We start from the raw sequence: 13,586 nt of genomic DNA, 5'->3' as shown, positions 1-13,586 counted from the left end.
AGTATTGCATTGCGATACATTTACATTTTATGATCAACAAGGAGGCATTTACATATCACATTAATGCATTTGGCTGACACATATAACCAAAGCGACCAAACAGGGCATTCAAGCCACGCAATGCTCTACTAACTAAGCAAGAACATACACAGCAGCAGGAACACAGAGAGTAAAAACCCAAAAAACTAAACAAACTGACAGTTATTGTAAATGATTTTAAAAGGATTACCAAAAGACTTGGTTCTGGCCATGCTTTTCGGCAGCTGCATGTGGGCTTTTTCCAGCGCTGGATGAAGAGCACCGTGAAAGGCAAGACCTTGCCGCTCAAAAAGAGACTGCACAGATACAAAAACAGGAACCATATAAAGATTCAGCAAGAACTATCAATGAAGTGCTCATTTTGATTGCAAGTGCTGAATCGATCATATTTGCCAGTCGCTGGTATGTTTTTTCAAGCTTTACTAATTAAATTTAGCTGGTGAACAGCAAGACTGGGTTACCCAAAGGTTTATTCTTGGATTCCTAGGGATTTGTGAGAGAATCCTAGACAGAACAGCCACTGCGGAAGTCTATAATCACCAAGGTAGCATGTAAATTATATATATACAGTATATATATATATATATATATAGAAGAGAGAGTTATGCACCAAAATGAAAAATCTGGGCTGAAACCGTTACCAACAATTCAGGATGCACTTGGCCGAAAACCTAAAATGACTTTAAAAACGTTTTAAAATAGTTCTTATATAATTGTATTAATTACACACGAAAACCACAAAACTTAAAGAGAACATATTTTAAAACAATACTAAATATATTCTTCTTCTTTGGTCATCGCAACACAATCAAATATAACTTCATTTACCAATCATCTATACATTGTAGTTCTAAAATTATTATAGTCAAACTCAGCAGCTCTTGCTAATACAATAAGTTTATACAGTATATGGTGCCCAATCATTTTAATGATCTCTGACAAAAAAGATCGATGGACGAAAATGTTCAGCAGCCGAAATTTCGGTGCATCGCTATATATATATATATATATATATATACATACATACTGTACATACAATAGCCGTCATTTCCGTTTACTAAGAAGATACAAGGACTAAGAAGTGTCCTTGGTGATTCAAATATCTTAAAATGATCCTTTTTACATATCAATATATCGATAAATACATCCTGTGTAAAAATGAAAAGCATCAATTTCTCCCCAAAACAACTATTAAATGAACAAAGTAAAAATACCAAGTTGTAAAAGTAATTACATTTTACATTATATTATCATTTCTTTATGCATCAAAGGTAAATAAGCAAATTATTTTAACATATTGGTTCAGCTGAAACACAAAAAAAGTTCTAGGTAACACATTCAAATGCAAAAACTGAACATGCATGCTAAAACAAAGTCGACATTTTCAGCAGGGAAATTGTTTCCTCTTTTGAAGTTGTACACTGATTCGTAATGACGTGTCATTAAACATGTTTGTGTGTGTATCTTACACTGATTTCTGCTGGTGTTATTCGGCGGCTGGTTGGGCGTTGCTTTACCGTGGCTGCTCTATAATCTGATTCCACCTTTGGCCTCAGTGCTGACTCCTGAGAGGCCAAAATCTCATCTAGCCGTTCTGTTAACAAACACACACAAAACAACTAATTTAACAGCACTTCTAATCTGATCCAATCTTATAAACTCTGCAATGCAATAATGAAGGTGAATATGAAATGATATAACAGCGTCTTTCCACGACATCACGATGCATTGTTCCTTATTATCAATGATGAAAGCTGTACTATGATACAATAGCTCAATTCCAGTAACAGTGCAACAGCGCTATAATTCAAATAAAAATAGGACAAACTAATTTTGGTGATCCATTTAATCCTTTAATTCAATTACTTGAAATATTGAAAAAAAAACTGACTGTCATCATACTGTTGCTTAGTTTTCTTGCACACATGATGTCTAAAAATGTTGTTTTGGTGTTGCGTACACTGAGCTTTGGAACAGAGCTAGAGGAAGCACATTAAACTCCATCACGAGCAAAGTGAAGATGGCTGGAACAATACACACTGGTGAAAGTTCTTCGTGAGTAACTCACCCCCTCTTCTCCTCCTGGCAGAGGCTGAGCAAGAAATAAACGTAAAGAACACTTCTCTATTAATGTCTCACAGCGACAAACGTCTGCGTTTCATGCGTGTAAATGTGTTTGTGCTTGTGTGTAATGAACTCGGTAAACTCAGCACAGATTGAGAGAGAGAGACCGCTGATGTTTTGAACAGTCCAAATGGCAGCGGGAGGGAGATGATACAGTTAATAAATAGAGAGAGACAGAAAAAGAGAGAGAGAGAAAGAGAAAAACAGCTGATGTTTTAATGTGACAACACCACAGATATCATATATAAATGTATGATGAGAGAGAGAGAGAGAGAGAGAGAGAGAGAGAGAGAGAGAGAGAGAGAGAGAGAGAGATCATTCAGTTAATACAAAGAGTGTCACAGAAAGAGGGAAAGGGATTTTAATCTTAAAATTCTTTTCCTTGCGAAACAAGGGTGAGACATATTGATTAGACTGTTCTTTAAAAAGCAAACTGACAACCAAATAGAAAGTCAACATTCATAGCGGTAATTTAAAGTGATAGTTCACCCCAAAATGAAGATTCTGTCATCATTTACTCACCCCCTTGTCATTTCAAACCTGTACAACAAGAGTGTGATTAAATAAAAATACAATTTAAATTTTTGGGTGAACTATCACTTTAAATCACAGCCATGAATGTTGACTTGCTATTTGCTAGTCAGTTATAGGCCATATTAGGGGGTGGGATAAAGCAGAGTATCTATTGGACCAAAATATGTGCAGTGCAGGATGAGTCATCAATATCGACTTTACACCGTTTCATAAGAGAAACCGTGAATTTTAAATGTTCTCCATCTGCTAGGCTACTATGGTAATGTTTAAGAACACTTAAGTTGACTTCAAAGGTGCTGGACTAAAGCTACTATAGGGTCATGTTCACAAAACATTTCCTAGGTGATATTAGTTTTGTACACAGATCAAGAGTTATGAATGTGCAAACTATATACAAGAATAGCTGACCTATAAGGACCGGTCAGTGAAATTTAGCGGCATCTAGCGGTAAGGTTTCGAATTGCAACCAAAGGCTCACTCCACCCCTCCCTTTCAAAGTACTACGGCGGCTGACACAGGACAAAGATGTCGTCAGGTTTTCACTTCTTTTCCAATGAAGATAGCGCATTTATGAACAGCGCTCTGTAGAGCAGTTTGTGAGTTTAGTGCTACTGTGGAATCAACATGACGGATTCCATGTAGGGGGACCGTATGTAGATAGATGTGTATGTAGATAGAAATAGCTCAATCTAAGGTAATAAAAACGTAACGCTTCATTATGTAAGGTCTTTATACACCTCTGAAGACATAGTTATGTATATTATGTTGCGTTTCTGTCAAAGGAGCCTCCAAAAAATTACACACTGGTCCTTTAAGTCATTTGTTGTCATTTTGTGTTTTTTTCACATTCTAACAAACCAACAAAGACTTATGGATTATGCAAATGTATTACATTTTATTGTTGAAGACAAAGAACACACCAAGAAGTGTCTCAATGGCTCTTATAGTGACACGTTATAGTATAGTGATGCAAGTTCTTATACAGTTTATGATGCTTACAGTCACACAACACAGCAGCTCACTAAAATCTGAACGTTTATCTAAAAAACAAACCTAAGACAACAATCTAGAGAAACTTGTCAACCTCACTCATAAATGAGTTGATACTACACCATCATGACCCAAACAAGTGCGTGTTTATTTTAAAGCATCTTACCTAGTTCTTCAAGCTCAGCGGTCATACTCTTAGACCTCAGGGTGAGCGTGGTGCTGGGCGATCTTTTTGGAGGCGGGGGTGCTGTGGAAGAAAGACAAGGAGCAGATGAGAAGATGGGGTGGCGTGACGACGAGGGGCCTTCACGACTGCTGCCCACCGGCAGCTGCCAGCGCTTTTTCACCATCTTCATCTGATGGCCTCAATGCACCACACTGCCACAAGACTATAAAACCCTCTCCTTCTCACGCTCTCTTTATGTTCAGAATCAAACAGCCGTTAGACATCTCCTGTGTGCGTGAAAACGCAGCTTCCTTCCTCGGTTGGCAAAAATCCTCACACCCGCCTTTTGGCGTCTCCCGAAACCCTTCATGTCATGTTTCTTCTCTTAAAACCCTTGCTTTGAACGGACTCTCTAGGACGCGATGACTGAATCTTCCTTTCGTCTTACAGAAACGGACCTATCGCTATATCCGTAAGCATGCTACAACTGCCAAGTGCGAGGCATCAAGTTCAGAGGCGTGCCGTCTCGATAACATCGGTGGAAACTCCTCGCTCCTTCGGCTAACAACCTTGTGGACCGGAGTGGAGATGGAGAGAGAGAAACCGAGAGAAAAACCAAGGCACTAATGCAATACTTACTTCAAACATGCATTGTAGTAACCATGGCAACTCTGGCAGGAGCAAGGTCTGGGTTTGTGCAGCTAATCTGTGAGAATCTATGTGTGTGAGAGAGTGTGTGTTTAAGTTTGTACGCGTGTGTGTGTGTATTTTGTGTGTGGGAGGATGTCGGCACAAAACTAACAACAGACACTCTCCATTATTACTTGATCAGTTATGTGTACATGAGTGTTTGAGTGTGTGATAGTTTGCAAGCTTGGAGTTATATAACAAACCCACAACTTTGCAGCTGTTCGTGATTCTAGCAAGTAGGTCTTGGAAAGACAATCCTATCAACCAATCACATTTTAGGGTGAAACAGGTAGCTTAATGGTTATGGTTTGGATAGTCTCAGCCTCAGACGTCACGCCCACGGACCATTGGCTGATGTCTCATCCATAAGGCGCACTTTCTTGGAAACACTTCAGCAAGTCCGAAGTCGTCATCTGAAGGGTTGAATTCTACAGGATTTCCGGGAGACGTGCGTGCCGCGTTTTTTAACGGTCCGCCTGAAAACAACACTAAAGGGCCAGGTATAGTTAACTTTCCGCGTCCGTCTTCGTCAGGCACGCACAGGTGTCCGCATAGCTTCCAAAGGATTCTCAAACGCGGAGAAACGCTGATGGACGAGCTCGACACATGCGGAGTATGTCACCTAGTAGAATCGGCCGATTCAACGCTTTTTTGGTTGCGTGCCGTCCGCGTGGTCTCAAAAATTGTCATCAGGAGGGCCCGCGGTCATCCGCACACCCCGGGCCCTCCTGATGATGAAAATTATGTAATGTGGGCGGACATGGATGGCTCGACTATACTTTGGGCTTTAGCCGCCTGATTGAAGAAGTAAGCTGTCATGTTTACACAGGTTGCAATAGGAATTCATCGTCAATGACTAAACGTTCAATTCTTAAAAGTATTACAAGTACAACAAGGACAGTATATTGTTGTTGCTGTTAACTTTTGACGCGTTCGTGAATGTACACCGGCTTGTTACTGCGGTCACTCCAAACATGACACGGCACAAAACGAAACATGATTGGTTGCTTTACTTGTCAGTCATATGGCCTCTTGGGCAGACCAAAGTTCCCAGACCTCCAGTACGAGACTAGGGATTGAATAACATGTGGTTGACTGAAATGTGGATTCTGGACCCATAAAGACAACCTCGAATATCAGGTTTTCACTACATGGTTATCGTTGCCAAAAGAATTCATGAAAATGATATCGCAATATCTATTGAAATGCCTTTTTTAATAAATAAATAATGCTACCAGTCAAATTCATCTTTCAATTTTATTTATTCACAATCAAAATACGAGAGAGAGTTTGTAAGCAGGAAGCATGCAAAAGTTTAAAGGGTGCTAAATCATTTGCGATATTATCACATGTGTAGGATTAAGAAAATACCGTTAATCGTGGTCTTTAATATCACGGTTATTGACAATACATTCAAAAAACAATCTGTCCTTAACTGAACACATCTGCGTGTCCAGTTAAGGACAACGCATTTTGTGATACTTTGAACTTAACCTTGTGTTGTCCCTTTTTATTTTTTTTTAACACAAACTCAACACGAAATGACTCATAATGTGTTAAAATTCCATAACAAAAAACCACCACTTACTATGTCAGTGTCCATCAGATACTGGCACTACATTTTTATCATGTGTATTAACACAATAGCAATAATCACGGTCATTAACATCACGGTTATTGCCAATCCAGGTAAATTGTGGCACCCCTAATTGGAGGATTATTCAACCATCTCATTGCCAACTATGAAGCACTTTGGAAAAAATCATCTGCGACAAGAATTCTTATTTACTAACTATGCTGTTCCATCATCCACTAAAGGCAAACACAGGTCAACGAAGAGCTGGATTTGTGTGGGAGTTGCAGATAAAATTCAGGTTAGTTTACATGGAGACTGAAGACATCTTTTTTGCAGTGCATTACAAAGTATACATTCTATCAGCATGTGTGACTCAATGCTCTCCGAGATGAGCTACAGAAACACCTGCTCAGGACAAAACTGATGTTAGACACTAACCCACGCATTACTTGATTGTGTGAAACCGCACAAATGTGTCTACATGGCATATCTGCACAGAAACCACTTTAGCACTTTTGCTCAGTCATAACACTTTCCTGTGACAACCAACCCTGTCATTTAGTTAATATCCCTGAAGTTTTCTTCTTTGACAAACAGGGTCATTACACCTGCCACCAGCTACGACTTTAAACTTGCTCCTTTAATGCAGCATTCCTCTCACGGGTACATTTCTATTCCTCCTGTTTGATTTAAGATTCACCCTGAAGAAAGATCTCTTAGTGTCTGATCATCACATACAGTACAGAGCATCCAAGATCGGTTCCCTAGCAACCTGTGCCTTTAAGAGTGCTTGTGTCTGTAGTGCCAGTAGCCCCGCCCACAATAAACAGACAAAACAATCAGTCAGCATATTAACAATAACGCAGATGAAATTCACTGTACATTCGTCATTTTTTTCTGTACAGCACTAAAGTACACACGGTTTTAAAGGGATAGTTCATCCAAAAATGAAAATTCTGTCATCATTTACTCACCCTCAGGTTGTTTCAAACCGGTATACATTTCTTTGATTCAATGAACACAGAGAAAGATATTTGGAAGAATGTTAGCAATTTTCAGTTCTGGGACATCATCCACTACCATAGTAGGAAAAAAATATTGTATTTTTTGTTCTGTTGAACACATAATGAGACATTTTGAGGAATTTAGGAAAACTAACAGTTCTCAGGCACCTTTGACTACCCTTTAATTCTTCCTACTATGGTAGTCAATGATGTCCCAAACTGAAAATGACATTCTTCCAAATATCTTTCTTTGTGTTCATCGGAACAAAGTCATTCATACAGGTATAAAATTACATGAGTGTGAGTAAATGATGACAGAAATTTCATTTTGCTTCAAACCTGTATACATTTCTTTGGTCTGCTAAACACAAAGAAAGATATTTGGAGGAATGTTAGCAATTTTTAGTTCTTGGACATCATCCACCACCATAGTAGGAAAAAAAATATTGTTCTGTTGAACAAAAAATGAGATATTTTGAAGAATTTAGGAAAGCAAACAGTTCTGGGGCACCTTGGACAACCATTTTAATTTTCCCTACTATGGTCGTCAATGATGTCACAGAACTGAAAATTGCTAACATTCTTCCAATTATCTCTCTCTGTGTTCATCAGAATATGGGTATGAAATTACATGAGGGTGAGTAAATGATGACAGAATTTTAGTTTTTGGGTATGAATTGCTTTTATTAGAAAACTACAAAGCAGACATATAGTCGGTTCTGCTAGATGAGAACACATCCCTTACCCTTCTTTCTGACTGATTCCTCAGACTCTGGCTTGCGTGTGACAGCCACCACCTTCATCAAGAGACGGTTCCCACCCTGTCGGATGAGCGACACCACCTGCTTGTGCCCCACCTTTACCACGTTTACACCGTTCACCTGCGAGAACAATCACAAACAGACCATCACTGTTCCCCACCCCTGCATTTGAGTCCACACATCACAGCTCAATGACATGCTTGAGATGAAAAACAGGAAGGGGATATATGGCTTAGAGAACACAATGCAAAGATGACAAAACAAAAAACTATGCAATAACAGAGCAAAGCAGGTTTTATATTAATCGTGTACCTCGATGAGGAAGTCACCGGTTCTTAGCCCCGCCCTCCAGGCCACACCTTCAACATCCACAGACTCCAGGTACTGCAGCGCAGGGAAGGCAGGTGTGGGTGTAAACTCTTCAATAGGAGTCTCCGCTAAATGCACACAGACATGTATATGTAATATGTATTGATATGACTGTTTTAAGCAAAATGAAGCAATAATTTCGTGACAAACTAAAAGGAAATTTCTGAACCATTTCTGACCAGGAATCATAATAATTTGAAAGACATGTTCAAAATACCTGAAAATTGCCTGTTAAATGGATAGTTCAGCCCAAAATAAAAATTGTTATCATTTATTCAATCTCAAATTTGTATATGACTCGTAGATACACTGGAAGTCAATGGGACCAAATTTGTTTGGTTATCAACATCATTCAACATATCTTCTTTTGTGTTTTGTATAAGAAAGTCATGTGGGTTTAAAATGACATGAGAGTGAGTAAAGTTCGGCTAATTCAAAATCCGTCACGTTAAAATCCAGAAACATGATTTATTGTTTTAATCAAGACATCATAAATTCATATGCTTGTGTAGTTGCATGTTGTTGGTGGAAATTTCTGAGCCGTAATAAGTGAACACACAATTAGTTGTGCAAGTTCTCCTTAAAGCCTACTGTCTTAGTAGCACATTGACATACTGAGCATATTAACAATAACGCAGATGAAATTCACTGTACATTCGTCATTTTTTTCTGTACAGCACTAAGGTACATACGGTTTTAAAGGGATAGTTCATCCAAAAATGAAAAATTCTGCCATCATTTACTCACCCTCAGGTTGTTTCAAACCGGTATACATTTCTTTGTTCCGATGAACACAGAGAAAGATATTTGGAAGAATGTTAGCAATTTTCAGATCTAGGATATCATCCACTACCATAGTAGGAAAAAAATATTGTATTTTTTGTTCTGTTGAACACATAATGAGAAATTTTGAGGAATTTAGGAAAACAAAGAGTTCTCAGGCACCTTTGAGTACCATTTAATTCCTCCTACTATGGTAGTCAATGATGTCCTGGAACTGAATTTGACTAACATTCTTCCAAATATCTTTCTTTGTGTTCATCGGAACAAAGTAATTCATACAGGTATAAAATTACACGAGCGTGAATAAATGATGACTGAAAATTTAATTTTTGGATGAACTATCCCTTTAAGTCCCAGTGTATTTTGAAAAGGACATTCTGGGCTTTTCAGACATACCAAATGCTTCAGGGTTTGGACATGAAAACTTCCCTTCTTTGTTTTTTTAAAAATGTCTAAAATTACAATTCAGAATTTTTAAAGAGGAGAGGAACAACATGTACTCTACTGATTTAAAGTTTAGGGTTAGACTGAAATGTTTCTCATGGTCTTAATAAGCATTTATTCTTAAAGGGATAGTTCACCCAAAAATAAAATTAAAATTAAAGGAAAACCATAGAACATTTATGCAATATAAAAAAAGCATGCATTATTCATAAGATTGATATTTATGCACCATGTGGATAACAGATGGCACAAGGAGCTCATAACTCCTACCCAGGATGGTGTCACCCCAGAGACTGGGCACCAAACACACACACAAAGCACATTTACTCACACATTCTTACACAATCCCTGTTGAAACTTTTACTGTATCTAATACTACTGCTGAGTCATCGCTAAATATGCTATGAAACATCAGGGTTACTAGATCACACACTGGCATTACTATAATTACAGTTATGAAGTTGAAACTCGCTTTCCTCTGTTATAGTATCATAGTACTGTATATATAGGGCCAGATTTACTAAACAGGGCTAAATAGCGCGAGAGCGCAATTTCAAATAGCTGCAACGGGAGTGGAAATTTCTGCAGGTGATTTACTTACATGAAAAAACATAGGCACAATAATTCCATTCCCATAATGACCGACACAATCTACCAAGAGCAGTGCAAATTACTGCAGGGTCATGCACTTTTTGGCCATTAAATAAAGCTGCAAAAACCAGTACAATGACGAGCACCATCCTTAGTACATCACGTTGCGTGATTCTTTTAAATACTCTCCTCCCATAAATGTTGCGTCTGAAGAAGAAACTCCTACAAATGCATATGCAGTATAGGGCCGTGTTCAGACTTAACTTTTTTTTGAAGCTGCTAGCGACTGTTTTACATTGTAATCCCATGGAGTAAAACATGTTTTCAAAAAACGTCCCGAGCGCTTTTTTAAACGAAAGCGGCGGCATCTTTTTCTGCAGCTCAGAGCGTCTTTTGAGGTTAAAAAGTTCAAGTTTTCTGAAAAAAAACGCCCTACGTCAAGCTCCTTTTTCACAGCTAACCAATGACAGAGACCTGTCGTTTCCATAACAACATGCGAGGAACGTGATTGGTCAATAAGGCTCACACTCGAAAAAATAAAATTGCGTCGAAACGACAAAGTTTTGTATAAATGTACGTTTTATTTTCACTTTCAACAACTTCTGATTGCATTTCTAGCAAGAAATGAGTATTGTAGTCTTTAAATATGTGATTAGTTATCGCAAAGACGCTCTTTGTTTATAATTCAAATAGACTTCCGTTACGGAAGAAATCTGTTTCTCTGGACGCTGCCTCCGAAGTCATGGCGTTCGGCTGCTGTTTGTAACCAAATGCTGCCAGCGTTTTTTTTTTTTACAAAAAAAGCACCCTTGTCAACTTTTTCTAGTCAAAAAAGAAGTCAAGTCTGAACACGGCCTTAGTCAGTCTCAAAAACAGCTGTGGTCACGCATTTTCAGTGCTAATTTCCACTGCAGCTCTTTAGTAAATACAAACAGTCATTTTTTAAACCAAAAGAGGCGTTTGCGCTGCTGCAAGATGTTAGTAAATCTGGCCCTTAGTTTACTATATAGTGTATATTATAATACTATAGTAGACTAAAGCATTATAGTACAAATAGTCTTGTATATTTAGGGTTAATCTCTTGTTACTCTACTGTAGTGTGAATAAACTAAATAGATATAAACTAAATATAAAATATAAATATCTATTTAGACTTAAAAGATGTGTCAGGGGATTGTCAATTACAGTATGTCATAACTCCAGCTCCAAACCATACTTTGGTCATATTTGACCCAATACTCTTTAAAATATATTTGAGGATTGTGTATTATTTTCAAAAGTGCTGCTGTCCTTCTGAAACCTTGTATCAACTTTAACAACACAGCATTTATTCATTTAAAAACGACAGTTTTTTTTTATTTTCTGAAGAACGCCGAGGTTAATCTGAGGTTAGTGAGGAAAAGCAATAGAAATAATTAAAAACAATTTAAACATGTTTCTTCTGCTGATGTCACCTACTTATGGTATATTTATATTATTAAACACATTTACCTTTGACAATGCTTAACCAAAAACAAAACCGTTATTTTGGCAATGTTTTGTAAAACTCCCATTTGGGTCTGGCCCTATTGTTGAACTGAATGCCCACCGTGAATAAAATCCCACCCTTTTCCATTAAATATAATTATAAAAATGTGGAATAAAAAAGGGTCACGAATGTTGTTTTCTGTCTTCAGGTGTGTACGGTCTCCTTGTAATGTTCAAGAAGTTACAGCATCAAATTAAGGTGCACAGGTGTTCATAGCTACACATCACATCTTACCTTTCGCTCCTCGCAGGACAAAGCCAAATCCCTCATTCTCTTTCTTCTGTAGCACAGCGTTCTTCTCTTCGATGATGTAATCGCTGGGTACAAGAGAGAACAGAATACTCAAGTCAGACTCCAGCACCATGCCTCCCTCAGGAGCACCCCGGCTGGTCACCACCAAACTACCACCACATCACCCTCCCGAACCACTCTCCCGCTCCACTGATGAGCCAATCCGGTTAAAAGCAACGTCTGTGAAAGTGCAGACGGTATAAAAACGTCCAGTTGGGAGCGATTGTCCTTCTGCTCGACTCCAGAGCAGTCTGTTTAACTGCATTAGGAGATTGGCCCAAATGCTAATATCAAGTCTCTTGAGCTATTAAATGAAAAGAAAGCTCTTTTTGTGTGTGTCCTCCAACAAAAGAGATTCTTTTAAAGCCAAAAAAAAGTAAGAAAAAGACAATGTTAATTTGTATCCATGTCTTGTAGGGGAAGTCCATCAGTGATGGGGAGAGCATTTACAAAAGAGAGATAGACACAATGGATCTCTGATTGACCAACTCCACCACCCCAAACGCCCGCCCCACACAAACACACACACACACGCACGCACGCACGCACGCGCGCGCGCGCGCTCACACACACACACACACACACACACACACACACGGCCCATCTGTCTGGATGCATGGAGATGGATATCATGAGCGCTAACAGCAGGGACAAATCTGTTCTCCTTACTCATGAGCCACAGTTACCCGCCTGTAGACACGATCAACCCCCCGTCAACACACATATACAAACAGTGCACTTACACATACAAACATAACACATTTCCTTCGTAATCAAATCCTGCTATGAATAATATTGGCATTCGATGTTTCCATTACCTTGATTTGTTTTGCAAATGCTTTTATTCAATTTACTGGCTTTTGTCGTTTGAAACTGCGAATGCATTTCTGGGTTATCTTGCTCTGTGTTCCACACACTTAGTAAGTCACCATGAGTTAATAATTCATTTCGGGATTTAACGCATATTGGATTTTCATAACCACAGCCTCTCTGATTTGTTCAACACATGTGCGTTCAAAAACATCTCCGTGATCACATGACCTGAGCATGATAGTATTATGAACTATTATAAGAATATTCATCTATCCATGTTCTCTCTCTTCCATACCCCGAGGGTCTTCATCACTGATGCATTAGGAGTGACAAGAATCTAATTAAGCAGTGGAGAATCAATTAGATCAATTACAGATGATTTGGTGTGGTTAACGCCTCGGGTTAACAAGAGTGAAACGGCGTGTCCTACAGAACAGCAGTCACACTTCTGATAAAATAGGTGGCGGACCGCCATCTGGAATTGACATTTGCTTTGAATATGTTTATGAACGTTGATTCGGTAATTACACATTACATTAGGTTAATATTAGGCCAAACATCAATATTGCTGTCATTTATATTTATGATCAGGGTTAGGGAATATTTCAAACATATCACCGCTTTCCTTCTGAGACCTTTACATTTTTAGGAAATACATAGTACATAGTACATTCAGGAGTACATACTGTGTTGACAAAGTTGACATATAGATATTTGCAAAACCCAGTGACAAACAAAGGATGACTAATAATAATGATTTATGGCAAAAAATAAAACAAAATATGGAGATACAAGGTTTCGGAAGGACAGCAGCGATATAAAACTATTAAATAATCTAATCACTTTTAAATGATTGACGTGTGATGTTGAATGCTATATTGTA

The 13,586-nt window shown here is 38.4% G+C and overlaps 1 protein-coding gene across 7 annotated transcripts in view; it reads right to left on the bottom strand.

Annotated features, from left to right (window-relative positions):
• The window catches only part of shank3a (SH3 and multiple ankyrin repeat domains 3a), a 157,940-nt gene that overhangs the window by 12,044 nt on the left and 132,310 nt on the right, over window positions 1–13,586 (bottom strand). For 6 of the 7 annotated variants that reach the window (XM_057347981.1, XM_057347982.1, XM_057347988.1 and 3 more), the window contains 7 exons: window positions 11,834–11,916; window positions 8,197–8,321; window positions 7,869–8,004; window positions 3,854–3,934; window positions 2,108–2,131; window positions 1,509–1,633; window positions 230–335 (listed from right to left, as the gene is read on the bottom strand). In XM_057347981.1, coding sequence (XP_057203964.1) covers window positions 230–335; window positions 1,509–1,633; window positions 2,108–2,131; window positions 3,854–3,934; window positions 7,869–8,004; window positions 8,197–8,321; window positions 11,834–11,916 — 680 coding nt within the window. The remainder of the gene's footprint in view (window positions 1–229; window positions 336–1,508; window positions 1,634–2,107; window positions 2,132–3,853; window positions 3,935–7,868; window positions 8,005–8,196; window positions 8,322–11,833; window positions 11,917–13,586) is intronic. The other variant, XM_057347983.1, reaches the window with a different exon arrangement.

This window comes from Triplophysa rosa, linkage group LG12 (assembly GCF_024868665.1).
Source record: "Triplophysa rosa linkage group LG12, Trosa_1v2, whole genome shotgun sequence".
In the NCBI taxonomy this organism is placed as follows: Eukaryota; Metazoa; Chordata; class Actinopteri; order Cypriniformes; family Nemacheilidae; genus Triplophysa; species Triplophysa rosa.
This window is presented reverse-complemented; position numbering and strand designations above follow the sequence as displayed.